This window comes from Pelodiscus sinensis, chromosome 3, assembly GCF_049634645.1.
Source record: "Pelodiscus sinensis isolate JC-2024 chromosome 3, ASM4963464v1, whole genome shotgun sequence".
Taxonomy (NCBI): domain Eukaryota; kingdom Metazoa; phylum Chordata; order Testudines; family Trionychidae; genus Pelodiscus; species Pelodiscus sinensis.
Window position 1 is genome coordinate 53243231 of NC_134713.1, and position 17704 is coordinate 53260934.

The 17704-nt window shown below is 37.9% G+C and overlaps 1 protein-coding gene across 49 annotated transcripts in view; it reads left to right on the top strand.

Annotated features, from left to right (window-relative positions):
* Positions 1–17704, top strand: part of RIMS1 (regulating synaptic membrane exocytosis 1) — a 465499-nt gene that overhangs the window by 366126 nt on the left and 81669 nt on the right. For 29 of the 49 annotated variants that reach the window (XM_025186713.2, XM_075923727.1, XM_075923729.1 and 26 more), the window contains 2 exons: positions 4089–4255; positions 8406–8549. The exons of 4 other annotated variants lie outside the window; for them this stretch is intronic. In XM_025186713.2, coding sequence (XP_025042498.2) covers positions 4089–4255; positions 8406–8549 — 311 coding nt within the window. The remainder of the gene's footprint in view (positions 1–4088; positions 4256–8405; positions 8550–17704) is intronic. 16 more of the 49 variants (XM_075923731.1, XM_075923765.1, XM_075923766.1 and 13 more) reach the window with 1 other exon arrangement.

Genomic DNA, 17704 nt, shown 5'->3' on the forward strand with positions numbered 1-17704 from the left:
ACAGATAATGGTCAGTATGAACGCTTCAGGGTTTGGTTTACAAATTGGTTTGCAAATAGAATTAGTTCACAAAGTACTAACAATTCAGAAGGCTCTGACATTACAAACACAGGATAAAAACCTTTAGATGTAATACATTTTAGTTCTGGATTCAGTGTTGTTGAACATCTTTATTAATGGGCAGAATGTCAATATAGAGAGCATACAGATCAAATTTGCAGGCAATACAAAGCTGGGGGAAGAGATTGTCAATACCTTGGAGGATAAAACTAAAATTCAGAGGGATTTCGTTAACCTGGAGAGCTGGACTGGAAAAAAGGAAATGAAATTCAACAAAACAAATGTAAGGTGTTATGCTTAGGGAAGAAAAAACAAATGCATAAATATAGAATGGGGGAGAATTGGCTGCTGGTGAAAAAGATCTGGGAGTTGTCATAGATCACAACTGTAACATGAATTTGTGATGCAATGCTGTTGCAAAAAAAGCAAATGCAATTTTGGGTTGCATTAACAGACGCATCATATGCAAGTCACAGGAAGTGATAATACCACTCTACTGGGGACTGGTTAGGCCTCAGCTGGAGTATAGTTGGCACCATCAGCTGGAGTCCATTTTGGTCACCAATGTATAGAAAGGATGTAGAGAAACATCCAGAGATTAGTGAAAAAGATGGAGGAGATGGAATGCAAAGCCATAGGAGCAAAGTTTGAAGGAACTGGCTATGTTTAGTTTGAAAAAGAGATTAATGGGGGACAATATAGTGTTCTTAAGGAACTTGAAAGGCTTCCATAAAAAAGCTGGTGAAAAGTTGTTCTCTCTCTCTCTCTCTCTCTCTCTTTCTCTCTTCCCCCCTTTCACCCCCACAGAGGGCAGGTCAATAGGCAATGGATTCAAACTGCAGCATAGCAGACTCAGGCTATGTCTAGACTACATCCCTCTTTCGACAGAGGGATGTAAATTAGAAATGTCGAAATAGCAAATGAAGTGGGGATTTAAATATCCCGTGATTCATTTGCATAATCGTGTCATAGCACTCTTTCGAAAAAGCGCCATTTTGAAAGTAATACTGTGGTCTAGACGCAAATCTTTCGAAAACAGGAGGCTTTGTCAAAAGATCCTGTAAACCTCGTTTTTGAGGCATACAGGATCTTTTGAAAAAGCCTGCCGTTTTTGAAAGAACCGTGTCTAGACCGTGGGTTTACTTTCGAAATGGCGCTTTTTCAAAGAGCGCCATGACGCGATTATGCAAATGAAGAGTGGGATATTTAAATCCCCGCTTCATTTGCAATTTTGACGTGTCTAATTTACATTTCTTTGTCAAAAGAGGGATGTAGTCTAGACACAGCCTTAGATTAAATCTCAGGGAAAACTTCCTAACTATCAGAACAGTAGGACAATGAAGCTGCCTAGGAAGGTTGTAGAATCTCCTTCATGGGAGATTTTCAAAAGGAAGCTAGATAGCCATCTGCGTTGGATGATTTAGACATCATAAATCCCACATTTTTGGGATAGGCTAGATGACCTTTTGTGGTCCCTCCTTGCCCTATGATTCTGTTATTCTTTTTTGATACTTTATCTCATGTTGCTAATAGGCAAATAAAGAAATTGTGACTGAAAGAAACCAGAGAAATATTTATTTTCACATCTCACCTCAGAGACAGAATAAAAGGAGAATAAAAGTAAAATATGGCATTGTAAGGTGGGAAATATACTCTCTCCTGCTTCTAAAAAAAGCCATACTTTTTTAAATCATCCCTCAATGCTACATTTCTATAGTTCTCATTCCCACATTTACCTGTATACAAGTTGTTAGTATGGTTTGTCTCACTAAAAGTATTTCACAGGTATTTGAATGGAAAGAGAGAGAAAAAGAGTCACAAAGTTTGTATAAAAGTGTGTGCTTGTATGTGCATATGATGAAGAACGTGTATATGTTTGTTTATACATATATATACACACACACGCATAATATAAATCTCAGATTACTGAAGAACAAGAGCCTAATAACAGACCTCAAATTTTCTAATGGAAGAAATCAGCATAAGACAAAGACAATTTATTATAATCCTCAAGCAATTAACAGTTCCTTATATAATACTAGTAAGCGCTTAATGAGAGACACATAAGTATAAACCATAAGGTCTAATCTTAATAAATGCTAAGATCTGCAGTATTCACTGATACCTTTTGGAGTTTTTGATCCTTAGTTACACTCAGGGGTGTGTCTAGACTACAGGGTTTTGTCGAAAAAGTGGACTTTTGTCGACAAAACTATACCGCGTCTACACTACCACTGAGTTCTGTCGACATAATGATGACAGAACTCAGTAGTTTTGTCGACAGCTGTAAACCTCATTTTATGAGGAATAACGCCTTTTCTTGACTGAGTTCTGTCGACAGAAGGTGTTATTGCATCTACACTGTCCTTTGTGTCTACACTGTTATGTCGACAAAGCACCTTGCTATGTCGACAGAACTGAATGTAGTCTAGACACTCTTTGTCGACAGAAGCTTTGTCGACAGTATCTGTCGACAAAACTTCTGTCGACAAAAGCCTGTAGTCTAGACATACCCAGGATGTGTCCAGTATAACTGAATTTTCTAAAAATGACTCTTTCTGATTGTCATCAGATTTATTATACACTCTGATTATAGTGCCCTAATGTTAAACATATCTGAGAAACATAATTCAGTATATTTAAGAAACATATTTTGTATCACATAGGTTATAAGCAACAAGTATTATCTATTCTTCTTCCCCTTTCTTACCAGCAGATTTGTATGTGATTGGCAGACAATGAGGGGGAGGAGTTTCCTTCAGCCTTGTATTCTGGACTCCTATTTACTCTTGCAGTTTGGGTCCTATGTTCCCTACATCCACAAAAGTACAGAAGACAGTTCAGATAGTGCATGAACTAATGACAGCCCGCAAAAATAGTACCTGTCACCCACCATGATGCTTTTCTCATCTAAAAGTAGAAACTATGAAGTTACTCCACAAACTGAGCTGGCCAACCCCTTCCCTCGCACATACACCGCAACCACCATCAGCCAAACCGCATGAATGTAAAAACTGACATCCTCAAGTGACCTGAGCTAAACAGATTGGATTTGAAAACGTGATTGAAACCCTGTGCATGGGTCATATTGGGTTTTTTTTAAAGGAAGTCTTACAAGTCTTACTTTTGTGAAACCACAGAACAAAAAGTAATTACGAGATTTATTGGGTAGAATTTCTTCATAGCTTTCCCATAAAGTCAGACGATATCTGAGAATCAGAAGAGTGATTATTTTAATATAAAGTAGTACTTTTCTTGCCTGTGTTTTCTCAAAATAATAATAAATAGATATATCATGGTGGTCTGTATGTATTACATTATTTTAGCTATTTTGCTAAAATAACCTTTTCTATTTATTCAAATACCATTTATCCAAGTAAATTTAAGGATTCAGATTTCAAATAATTTGCGACTTACTATTAGAGAGGATGGATTTGTCAATTCAGGATCTTCTTTTGTTACATCTCAAAGTATCCATGATCTTTGGCATATCTTGAAACTTCAGAAGAGTCCTAAATAGGTGTGCAGGCCCCACAGAAATGTCTAGAAGTGATTAAAACATTTTATTTGTACAGACTATTGTTTGGTGTACTAAGTAACAAAGAAAATAAAATTCTAGTGTTACATGCATCACAGTCAAGTTTTGTCATCTCAGAGCCCATTTGTTTGAAATAACGTATAGTATTTTTAAAATTATTTGGGCATAAACTTTTGTGGGCTAGAACCCACTTCATCTGCCTCTGACCAAGTGGGTTCCAGCCCATGAACGCTTATGCCCAAATAAATTTGATAGTCTTTAAAGTGCAACAGGACTTCTCATTTTTGCTGAAACAGACTGATACAACTACCCCTCTAAAATAGTATTTTCAGTTTTTTTTCAAGATTGTATTATAAATATATTCACTTTTCTGAAGTTATTGGGACTTTACTGTATAGTTCAGGAGTTTAAAAGTATTGTCCGCATCATTTGTTCTCTGAGTATGTTTCATTTTCAAAGGAAACCTCACACTTTCTTTTTTAATCTTTAGTATAACATACAAACAGATCAGTACAGAAGTTGTGATAACGTCTCTGCCAAATCATCAGATAGTGATGTCAGTGATGTGTCAGCCATTTCCCGTACCAGCAGTGCCTCACGCCTCAGCAGCACAAGCTTTATGTCAGAGCAATCTGAGCGCCCTAGGGGCAGAATCAGGTGAGTTTATGATGGTATTTTAAATGTATCAAACCTTCTTGTGTGGTGTAAAAATAAAACAGTTTAAATACATTTTATTAGATCTTATCATATGAATATCATATATATATATGAAAACATACATACATGCATAAACACACGTGATCATTCTAAGTTTTTTGTGAAATGAACTTTTTTTTTCCACTGTGGCATCTAGCTATTAAAACAGGTAAACAAAAACTTTGGACAGAACTATAGCAGATTTTTATATTTGCACAAAGAGGAACCCAAACTTAGAGCAAGCTGGAAATTAGCATTTTAAAGATCTGGTTCAGCAAAGCATTTAAGTGGCACTACTTGCATGCTATAATAGAGTAGGGCCTAATTCCTTCTTGTTGATCTTGGGGGCCTAATTCCTTTGTGTTGCTCAAAGATATCTTGATGCTGCCCACATGCCCACACCACCATCTGTGCAGTATCATGGCCAAAGGGACTATTTCTCCTTTAAGATCAAAGACACTTGAGAGAACTCTTCACCTAGTAGGATCAAAGTTATTAGGCAAGTCAACTAGCTGTAGTTTAAAAAGAAATTCAGTGACCATCAAACAGTTGCATAACTGAAAGATTGTTTCTTGAGTCTGTATAAAGGAAAAAACTGTCAGAAAGCATATAAGTGGTAATGTGTCAGTTTGCTGTACTTGGTCTTTTCCATAAAAGGATTTAGTTATACACAAAAATCCCCCCACAACCCAAAATAAAAATTAAATGTTGCCAGATTTACCTCTTCATTTCACCAATAAATCAAATATGTTTTCTGTAAAGGTACCTCCTCATTGCAACGCTATTTCAGGATACTGGAGTATCCCGAAATAGCTATCCTATGTCTTCACAACAAGCCCATTATTTCAGGCTCGCTATTCTAATATCACTGTAAACTTCAAGGAACATTTCGGAATAGTGCTTTATTTCAAAATTTGGCACTGGGTAGACAGCCACAAATGATGAAATAAGCTATTTTGAAATATCATCAAAATAAGATATGAAATTTGCATAGTTCAAATTGCATATCTTATTTTGAGTTACAGTGCAGTGCCCAACTGTGCCTATGTTGTGAGTGTGTATGTATGTGCATGTGGGCACACGCAAACACACGCTTCCCCCTGTAGATAGGGAGGGTTTTAGCTGTGTATGTGTAGCCTTAAGCATCCCATAACTTGCTTTGATGTGTTTTGGCTATAAATTAATCTAATTACCATTCAAATAGGACTTATCCAGAAATACTGACAAATCCTTTCTGTTGTTAGAGCAAACAAATCAGGAGTTCTGTGTCTATTCATTTTAGTTATTTCTTTCAAACACATGCCTCTTTATAGAATTTTTATAACTACAAGTTCTAGTGCATTTTGGAACATAAATCTTTCATTTTCCATAGACTATCCAGGAAATGGAACTAAGTTCTGCTCATCTTTCTCATGAACGTAATTTCACTAGTCCCACATTGACTGTGTTGCTCTTTGCTTACATAATATGAGCAGAGATTGGGTTTGTTTAAGGAGATTAATTTTTACCCCCAGAAGCTGGTTTTCTTTTTTTTTTTTTTAATCTGATTACCTTGTTTTCAAATCAACAACTTTAAGAGCTGGGTTTAACTATTCAAGATTATTTGAGGTGCAAGGTGCTATTCACTATATTGTAACAAAACATGGCCCTAAATAAGGAATAAAATAATGAAAAGGGCATTCCATTACTTGGATTCCTTATATGTAATTTCATTCAGTGTTTCCTTTTGATTTCTGAAAATCAAGTGTATCAATGGGATATGAATATACCTTTTGGTGCAATAGCAATGAGAGGGTACGTTCATGCTATACTGAGCATGTTTTGTATCAGAACCTGAGATTGTTTTTTAAAATACATTCTGATATAAATACTGGTATATAACATGAAACTGTCTGAGGAATAAGTTATTAATAATATTGTTTTGATTATTTACATGTTAATATTTTCCTTTCCTATTTCAAATGAAGGAGCACATAGCTGGCTAGTTCTGCCTGTGATGTTACAGGGCATTTAACTAAGAACATTATTCCCTATATCTCAAAAATTATAGCCAACAAGTCATGTGGTACTGATTAATTAACATCTGTTTTCAGTTGAAAAAAATAATATCTAAAATATTTTACAAACTCTGCATTCCAACTTCTAGAGAGCTCCTCACTATGGCTATGTCTAGACTGCAGGCTTCTTTCGAAAGAGGCTCTTTCGAAAGCATCTTTCGAAAGAGCCTCTTTCGAAAGATCGCGTCTAGACTGCAGGCGGATCTTTCGAAAGAGAAATCCGCTTTTTCGAAAGAGAGCACACAGCGAGTCTGGATGCTCTCTTTCGAAGACGGCCTCTTTACATTGAAGAACGCCTTCTTTCGAAAGAGGAGCTTTCGAAAGAAGGCGTTCTTCCTCGTGAAATGAGGTTTACCGCCATCGAAAGAAAAGCCGCGTTCTTTCAAAATAATTTCGAAAGAACGCGGCTTGAGTCTGGACGCAGGGGAAGTTTTTTCGGGAAAAGGCTACTTTTCCCGAAAAAAACCCTGAGTGTGGACACGGCCTTAGTGGTTTGATCCAGCTACACTCAAGTCACTGGGAGCATTATGGTGTGCATTCACCTACGGAGCATCCTTTCATGTCAGGAAGAGGCATTGCAGGGGTTCTTTCTTTGTAGCATCCCTCCTTCTCGGGTCACCAATGGTCTGCTCCTTCTGCAGGATAGCATGCTGACCAAGTCAACTCCCATTCCAATTTCCTCTGGAGCTATCCAAAAACATATTTCAACTCAAAATGCCACCTGGTGTCAAAGTCCATAATGTAGGTGCTAATCTTTCATAGAGATCCCATTGCAAATATTGTCAGATATTGACCCCTAATCAGATTTCTTTGGTTAGGCTGGGAGTTTTCCTTGTCCAGGCTTCACCTAGAACTGCTTCCAGTCCTGACTCATATTATAGTACCATGAACAAAATACAAAATAATGATAATTATAATTACAGTATTGATAATTATAAATACAGTATTGTTCGGTAAAAATGCAGATTTTTAAAGAAGGGTTTGCATAAATATTCTTAATTTGAATTGCTGTTTTTCCAAACTGAGATTTGGATCCTGACTATCTTGCACTCCTGAAACTCCCATTAAAATTAGTGAGAGGTATCAGAGCGAAATTCTGGCTCAAATGATTTGAGCAGGACTGAATTTCATGCCAGAATTGTGGGATCAGACATTATAATTAGACTGAATATTGTGATATTTAAGCCCAATCCTACAAGAATTTGCACACAGGACTCACTTTCCTGAAGTTAGCAAACCTATTCATTTTAGTGAGACAGCTCCCATGATTAAAATTATTCACAAGTACGTCTTTGCAGATTCAGGTTCTTAGTCATGTGAGTGTTCCTTGAGCAATATAAGCTCTGTGAAGTCAGTGTAATCAATCACATGAGTAAACGTTGCAGGATCAGGCCATACTACTTAATTTTTAAAATTTGTAGAACAAACTGTATCTCTCTTTCAGATTTTTTCTTTTTCACATACAGGCAGTCCCCGGATTACGTACAAGATAGGGACTGTAGGTTTGTTCTTAAGTTGAATTTGTATGTAAGTCGGAACTGGTACATATTGTAGGGGAAACACTAGCCAAATATTTCTCCAGAGCTCAGTTTTATTCTCCCACACCTTACTTCCCTCAGTCCTTTATTCTCAAGCTGAAGTGTCTGCTGAGAAAAGCCGCTCTGTGTCTCCCTAGTCTGCTGGGGGGGGCACTAGCTTCCCGTCTCCCTGGTCTGCTGGGGGGAAGCAGCTAGTGCGGGGTTGCCTCACCCCATTTGTAAGTAGGGATCCGATGTAAGTCGGATCCATGTAACCCAGGGACTGCCTGTACTGACAATGAGTCAGAGCCTATGGAATGAAATCTTTAAAATTAAATAACCCATAATTCCTTTTCAGATTTAACTTACAGTTGGTTACTGTATTCAGTCAAATAGTGTTTCTTACTGAAATTTAAAGTCATTTTAATGTGTCATCTTTCATCAGGTAAATCTAAAGTTAGCATCTGTAGTTCATTATTTTCAATTCGAGTTGTCTACATTTAATTTTGCATGCCTGCATGTTATGACTATGGAAAGGTCAAAGTCCTTAGAGAGCTGCAAAAATGATGTCAAAAAAGAAAGAAGGATATCATGGGAATTAGATGACCAAACGGGGCACACTGAAAAGAATCTGGATATGGAAGACAAGAAAAGGAGAAGGCATTCTGTTGCTGATTTGAGGTAAAGGTTAGCTTCCTGTTCTCATGTGTGTCTCCTACCTGCCAGCTCCTAGTTTTAATAGTTCAGTGGACTGCGTACTATAGCAACCAACATTTTCTGTGTAATGCTTACTTATCACACTGAAACTCATCCAAACCACCTTTCCACTCCCACCTTCATCAGTTAACTTAATTTGCAACAGCATCTTTCCAGCAACCATGGAAAGCGTGTTTTCATACTTCTGTGTATTGTGCAAAGTATAACATGTCTTTATGATGTGGATGACATCAGTGACTTTAAGCGTGAAGAAATGACAGAAATCAAATTTACAAAAATTAAGGATGCCAGCTGATTTTAGAGAGACTATAACAAATTAGATTGAAATTGTAACTTTAGCTAATATTAATAAATATTATTTGTATGAAGTTAATATTAATCCATTAATCCAATGACTGAGGCAAAGAGCATTTCCATACTAATTTTAACCCTGAGTTCTTTTCACATTCAATATCATTAGTTATCAATTTTATTCATCCATTGCAGACAATTTATCTAATCAGCAGTTGAAAGAGAATCTGTGAATCAAGTCTGAATGCACACAATATTCTAGTCATGTAAGAAATACTAACTATAGTCTTGCAAGAAGTTTATGTAGATTATGATTAAGGCTAAGCAATAATACTATAATAATTTTTTACAATAGAAAACAATTAGATTAAGATTTCTTCCAGTGCCTATAATTCTCTACGTTTTATAGTTTATTTCAAAATAGCACGTCTACAGTACAGAGAAGCCTGGAAATTAGTCTGAGGCAGATTCCCCTAATGTGATGTGCTACCTCAATTTAGAGCCCCAGGAAGCACTGGGGAGTAATTACTTTGAACGGCCTAGGGGAGAAGCTATTTTGAAATAGCAGCAGTGGAGCGTCCACACTACTGCTATTCTGAAATAGCTATTTTGGAAGACGCTTTATTCCTCGTGGAATGAGGTTTACAAACACCAAAATAAGTCACCTTTTATTTCAAAATTACGGATATTATTCCAAAATTGAGGTACGTCATCTAAAGGTAGTGCATGACTATTTGGGCATTCAGAGGTAAAATCCAATGATGATGCATATATACACTCTGAGTATGGACACCTCAGATTCACAGTGCTCTTAAATTTAGTAATTTGTTCACAGGAAAGAGAAACTAGTCCCCACTTTAAAAGGATTGGTTTTAAAATATAAAAATTCTGTAAAATACTTTCTTAAGCAAGTCTTCTTGTACTTGTAAAGAAAAATCTTTTACATTAAATTATTCAGTACTGAATTCTGGCTTTCTACAGTCTCACAAGAATTAGCAATGATCCTGCAAATTAATGTTTAAGATACTTATTTCAATAAAACTAAATTTTTTCAACAGTCTTGAAGTGAATTCTTACCACTTTTCCTTGTGCAATCCTATGAGACTAGTCTGAAGCTTTATGTGTATTTTGGAGCACTTATTAGTGTCACTTCTAAGGTTTTTTCGTGGGATCAAAGCTTGTCTTTTTTTTTTTGAGAGACAGATTGAAGGGGAACATGATGCTTGTCAGTTGAAACGTAGTGCCATTTTCTACACAGGTTTTGTAGTGCTTTAACTATAAGGGCCTATCTAAATGGCAAGTTACTATACGCAAAGCCAGGATGTGAATATACATCTCACCAGCTTGCCGTGCAGCACAATCTTACGTTGACACTGTCAAATTATAGACAAACTCCCAGAGTGCAGCTGGGAATACAAAGCTTTCAGGTTCTATGCCAAGCTGCACTTGGAAATTTTCACTCTACTGTACCAATATCAGCATGGGATATTAGTACATGAGCTGGTACATCGCTGTTTCACACCATGCCTTTCTACATAGTAACTTCTTGAGTAGCTAAGCTCTAGAGTTTATTCAATTAAATTTACATATAAGCTATAACTATATAAGCACTTTTATAATGGTATAACTATGTCCACACTTGGAGGTTATACTGTTTTAACTACATCTGTTTCTAAATTGACCTGACTATAGTGGTCCAATAATTGTGAGTAGGCATGTTCTCCTATTTCGGCTTAGGTTTTTCTGCTACTTCTGTCACTATTCCGTATATCATGTCCATGCATTATGTATTATCTTTGATTCTTTTCCCAAGACAAAATGTTTTTAGCTGAGTCCATATAAACCCATATATATTAATAAGAATTCTCCTTTGAAGGCAATGCCTTCTAATGTTCCAAAACCTTGAGCAAGTTCCTCAGCTGGCATATGTTGGGGTATCTCAGTGTAGCTATGCATACATACACAAAGATAGTCTCTGGCCCACTGTGTATGTTAACTATAATCTTAATACACAGTGTTAGGTTTTTTTTCCAAAGGAGAATTCTATCTTTAATCAGACTAAAGAAATGTTACTGAAGTACCATTTAGCTTGGTCTCTGTAGTCAGCATGTCCACTTATTGAAGCTGCAGTTCCAGTTACTGAATTGAACAAGCACTCTTCAGGAGTGAATAAGAGGAAAGAAAGAGGTTTTGTTGTGCCTGGGAACATAAGAAGATGCGTTAGAACATACTTTGCAAAATGTAATCTGTTGGCAGTTCTGGCTGACTGATGCAGTTGGGGATTCACACTGATTATGAAGTGTTGGTGTTGGGGAATACTGAGGCTTCCATTAATCATAAAAGTTAATAATGCCTACTACAGTAAAGGCATATTTGGTACCTATCATAGACTTCACTTCACATGCTCAAGACATTTCTGATAGTAGTAAAAGGGGCAAAGGGGACCTCTTCAAGACTTGTAAATGAGATAGTTATAAACATTCATAAATAACTTCAGAGCCATAATCTTAAAATTGTTAAACAATAAGTGATTAATCAATAGCTGATCTCCTTGAACAGAGAAAGGACAGAAGCTGCTTATAGTTAAATTTATGGTCATTGCCATTTCAGCATCTTCCAGGAAGTTGTCATCAGTAGTAGGAAGATTCCCAATCTAGTTGATCAATCACAAGTAGAGAAGAACATTAATTTTATTCTTTTTGTGTAATTCATTTACTTTTGTGTAACTCCCTAAAAAGCTACCACCAACTGGCCACTTTTCTGAAGGTAGAAATAAGTGTAAAAATTAGTTGAACGCTTGGCCCCCATAGACATTTATAGCAGTTTTGCCTTATAGGAGTTGGGCCAATCAGTTCTATGACTCACCTAGCCAGCCCTTCATTGGTTGTTTCTCACTGAGCGTGAACATGTCAGATTCTTCCCCCGGAATCAGTTTATAGGTCCCTAAACTCCAAAGCCCTATCTGGATTCTTCCTTGCTGACCAAAAATAGCTCTGATCTGATAATAGCCTAACTAAAACCTGATAATAGAGTAGCAGCCCAATAACCCAGTATCTTCCTGCAAAATGTGCTATACCCATGTGAGCTCCACACTATCTCCTGAATTCTGCCAGTCTCTGATTGACTTGATAAATGCAGTTACCAATATGGATCACTATGTGGTTTTTATTTCAGAATCACCTCTCTTGCTCCTAACCTTGTCCCTGCAGATAATCACAAGTAATATGACAAAAAGTTCCCAGAGTATATGACTTTTACTCTCAAATCCAACCAACACTCCTTGCCCTGTTGGATATCCCAATCCAAATTCATTTTCAGGTCTCATTCTGATGTCCAAGCCTCCCTGCAAAAGAAACCCTATTGCATTGGTTCAAGATCTATCCATCTCCTCCATTTCTTGATTTGTCCTTACTAATAAATTAGTCTGGCCATGATTTAAGAGGTAGCCAAGTACAATATACCCATGTGTGGGCACCATCTGCCTGTGCAATTGAAGGTAGCCACACTTGTAATTAATGAAATGTAATCTTTCTGGGTGCACCAGCCCTCCCAGCTAGCTGCCTCAACCCTGCCAGGTAATTCACAATGAGTAGAGAGGCCCATCTCTGTATGTAACTCAGACTCGAGACAAGCCAGGATAGTGATCTGTTTTCTTTTGCAGAGATAACTCCTAGACCACCACCCACCTGAAATGAGGCCAGTAGGCCTGTCTCCTATTTTGAATCCACCCTCATGCTGAAACTCCTCTCATCACCCAAGGCTTCTGGCAGCCTTTAATGCTGCAGGGTGGGAGGGCGAGTTCCATGGCTGGGTACACTCATTGTAGGCTATTCTGCACAGAATGGCAACCCCAGGCTGGGAGAGAGGTTTATAAGTAAAGCTGTAAAAAACTGCAGACCAGAAACAGCAATGTTTAACATACACTGCAACTTACTAATATCCACAATTGTCAATGGTGCTGCGACCCAAGCATCAGGTTGCAAGGCCTCTAACTCAAACTTGACTTGGCTGCACTAAGGGATAAAGTTTTCTTGCTGCTCTGTCTCTATGCCAAGGGCCACTGTGTCCACCTACTTTTCAGGGGCTGGCCTCAAACTTCAGCCAAATGCCATTCTTCTTTGGGTAGGTACAGCCATGTAGCTTAGATGTGGGAGACCCATAAACTGGTACCAGGGAACTTTGTGAAGCAGTATCCATAGAGTCACACCCTATATCATGTGACTGTTGAGTCTATTCCTCCTAGACATAGGGGCTACGTCTACACTGGCCCCTTTTCCGGAAGGGGCATGTTAATTTCAGCTATCGTAATAGGGAAATCCGTGGGGGATTTAAATATCCCCCGCGGCATTTAAATAAAAATGTCTGCCGCTTTTTTCCGGCTTTTAGAAAAGCCGAAAAAGAGCGTCTACACTGGCCCCGATCCTCCGGAAAAAAAGCCCTTTTCTGGAGGATCTTATTCCTACTTTGAAGTAGGAATAAGATCCTCCGGAAAAGGGCGCTTTTTCCGGAGGATCGGGGCCAGTGTAGACGCTCTCTTCCGGCTTTTCTAAAAGCCGGAAAAAAGCGGCGGACATTTTTATTTAAATGCCGCGGGGGATATTTAAATCCCCCGCAGATTTCCCTATTACGATAGCTGAAATTAACATGCCCCTTCCGGAAAAGGGGCCAGTGTAGACGTAGCCAGGGTGCTCTTCCAGTCAGATCCTGTGGTACAGGAATAGAATCTGTGACTAGTTCATCAAAATACTATCTCATCCTCCCCAGATGATTCCTGTGCTGGAATGTTCTTGAGCTCTTAAAGGTGTATCAAGACCTCTGGAGATTTATGGCTGCTACTTTAGCCCTGGTCTACAGTAAAGTAGCAGCCATAAACTATTTTATGGCTATTTCAAAATAACAAGCAGAGCATCCACACTACCAACCCCATTATTTCAAAAGAAGGTGCTGGTTATTTCAAAATAATAACTCTTGCTTTGCATGAGTAATAACACTTATTTTGAAATAGTAATTTCAAAATAGCAGTAGCCTGGATGCTCCACTGCTGCAATTTCAAAATAACTACTCCCCAGAATCACTCAAAGTAATTACTCCTCAGTGCTTCCTGGGGTTCTGAATAGAGGTAGCATGTCCACATTAAGGGAGCCTACCTTGGACTAATTTTGAGACTTCTCTGTAGTGTGGATGCGCTATTTTGAAATAGTTATTTCTGGAGTTATTCTTTTAAAATAAGTTATTTTGTAATAATTTCCTAATATAGACATGCCCTTGGGTATCCAGGCAAAATTCTTGAAGAAGAATATGCATAAGCTGCTGGATAATCTCCAACCATCAACTCCAAGTAGAGTTACACTCCCCATAAATGAGGCTGCCTTGAAGCCTGCAAAGGCCCACTGGAATAGCCCAGCATCATTGTCCCCTATGGCAAATAATTCATGGAAGTGGCTTTCATTCCCATGCAACAGTTTGAGGGTTTCTTTTCCCACCCAACCCCTGACTCATTGATGGTGACTGCAGCAAATGACAGGAGGATGGAATGGTGAGCAGAAAGTTACAGAAAACACAAAGCTAATGATAATTGGCACAGATTAATTTAAACATTTGTAGTAGGCATTGACAGTATCTAATCTTCTCCTTTAAAGCCAATAGGAAGTACCAACCTGCTTCATTTGGAAGTTCTGTTTTGGAGACATCACAGCTTAAACTAAACAAATATCACAACTGTTAAGTGTGGCTAGTTAATTATTAAAGCAAGAAAAAGAAAACATCAAACCAGACAACACAAATCTGTTTACTTCCCTTACAATTTCTTCTTCATTACTTGCTGTAGAGAGCTTTTGATAGAGATTACTCCTTTGAGAGAGGGACCGCCTTTGATAAGATACTTTGCTTTTGGTAAATTGAAACCAATATCTTATTTTCTCACATTACTATGAGTCCAGTTTTGGTATATCCTTTGATAACAAAAAATGTTGATAGATGGTAGATGGCTAGAAGAATTCTGCTTAAGAGGAAGGTGCATCCTTTTTGTTACATCTTTGATAACCTAACCAGTTTACAATACAGCAAAGTAAACAATCTTAACTAAGTCAAATAAAAATAAATTAGTATTCTAATCAGTTACTTAGAAAAAGCCCTATAAGGAGTTGTTTTAAGTCAGGCCAATTAATGAATATTTAGAATCTTAAGTTCAATTAAATTGCACTTTTTCTTTCTTTACCAACGTTCAACCTTTGGTCTCCAGGAAAACATGGCATAACCATTTGGTGATTAACTGGAGATACTGTTGACATCTTAAGTTATAACAACATTCCCGTAAAATCATTTCAAGAGTTATAAAATGTAACTGTAACTCAGAGGTACTGAGACCATTGAGAGAGAGCATGAAGTCTGCTGTATTTGTGTGTCTACATTGCACCATAGCATATACGATGGGATTGTTAAATGCACCTTTATATGTACCTTTTAGCCAGCAGCATTTGCATGGGACAGTTAGTGCACAAAGCTTTGTTTTTTCTGTAACTGACACCCATATAGGCCTCGCTGCAGTAGAGTGGAGACATAGCCTTAGTTAACATCTCACAAATTTATGCCGAAGTCTTGGGAAGGTTTTTCTAAGGTTGGTTTCTTCTTGAGTTCTAGCTAGCTGTAATGGCTCATAGAGATCGGCAGGATGAACTGTGAAGTGCTCTTTGAGCAGGGTATCAGAGAGTGTGGGTGCTTATTTCAGAGGTTATGCTCAAATTTATGCTTTTCCTCTTCCAATTTCCGTAACAGGCTTGTTTAGATTCAAGTCTGCTGCAGTCCTTCTCCTCATTGACTCTGTGCCTTCAGTGGTTGCTTTTGCTGATACCTTCAGTTTCTGAATATGCAGTCCATTTAACAAATAAGCAGTGCACTTTCTATTGTCTTTGTACTGCAGTAAATAATTTTTAAGTTTAGTTTTAATTCTTTCTTTCTATTCAGTCTCTCATCTGGCACAGTCCTCTTTTTTGATAGAAATGTAGCCGTGTTAGTCTGGTGCAGCTGAAACAAAAAACAGGACTGTGTAGCACTTTAAAGACTAACAAGATGGTTTATTAGATGATGAGCTTTTGTGGGCCAGACCCACTTCCTCAGATCAAATAGTGGAAGAAAATTGTCACAACCATATATACCAAAGGATACAATTTAAAAAAAGTGAACACATATGAAAAGGACACCTCAAATTTCAGAACAGAAGGGGGATGGAGGAGGGGAAGGGGGAGGGGTAAATGTCTGTGAGCTAATGATAGTAGAGGCGATAATTGGGGAAGCTATCTTTGTAATGGGTAAGATAATTAGCGTCTTTATTCAAATTTGCGTGTAAAGTGTCGAATTTAAGCATGAATGACAGTTCAGAGGATTCTCTTTGAAGGGAAGTCTTAAAAGGTCTTTGAAGCAGGATGCAGGTAATCAAGTCGTTGAGACAATGTCCTTTCTGGTTGAAATGGCAAGAAACTGTTTTTTCTTTGTGATCCTGTCTGATATCTGTTTTGTGGGCATTGATCCTTTGGCGAAGTGTCTGAGACGTTTGTCCAATGTACATAGCAGACGATCACTTTTGGCACATGATTGCATAAATTATATTTCTAGATGCACAGGAATATGTATTCTTGAGCTTATAACTCACTTGGTTGGGTCCAATAATGGTCTCAGCAGAGTGAATATGTGGACAAAACTGGCAATGGAGTTTGTTGCAAGGGAAGGTACCAGGGTTGGTATTAGTGTGGTATGTCCTGTGGCTGTTGGTAAGAATCATCTTGAGGTTAGGTGGTTGTCTATAGGAGACTATGGGTCTGTCTCCCTGAGCCTCTCGGAGTTTAGTATCCTATTCCAGTGTAGGCTGTATTTTACTGATAATGTGTTGGACAGGTTTAAGTTGGGGGCTGTAGGTGATGACAAGTGGTGTTCTGTTGTTGGTTTTCTTGGGTCTGTCTTGAAGTAGTTGGCTTCTAGGTATTCGTCTGGCTCTTTCAATATGCTTTTTTATTTCTCTGGGTGGGTAGTTGAGGTTTATAAATGCTTGGTAGAGATCCTGAAGTTTCTGGTCTCTGTCAGTGGGATTAGAAAAGATGCGGTTGTATCGAAGGGCTTGGCTATAGATGATGGATCGTATGGTGTGTTCTGGATGGAAGCTGGAGGCATGTAAGTAACTGTATGAGTCAGTGGGTTTTCTGTAGAGAGTGGTGTCTAATTTTCCATTGCTGATTTGTACTGTCGTGTCCAGGAAATGGATCTCTCGTGTAGAATGTATCCTGCTTCAAAGACCTTTTAAGACTTCACTGCAAAGAGAATCCTCTGAACTGTCATTCATGCTTAAATTTGACTCTTTACATGCAAATTTGAATAAAGACGCTAATTATCTTACCCATTACAAAGATAGCTTCCCCAATTATCACCTCTAATATTACCTCGTCCCCTTCCCCCCTTCCCACTCCATACCCCTTCTGTTCTGAAATTTGATTTGTCCTTTTCATATGTGTTCACTTTTTTTAATTGTATCCTTTGGTATATATGTTTGTGACAATTTTCTTCCACTATTTGATCTGAGGAAGTGGGTCTGGCCCACAAAAGCTCAAAACCTATTAAACCATCTTGTTAGTCTTTAAAGTACTACACAGTCCCGTTTTTTGTTTCAGTCCTCTTTTTTATTAGAGTTCAACAGGAAATTATATTCAGTTTTTGACAAGTCCTGTAAATCCTGTTCATTATATACAAGCTTTTATTTGTTAAAACAAACTTTTAAAATTCCACAATTCTGAAAGGGAATGTTTAATTTAACTTTTTATTAAAGAAGGTGTGGTTTCTTT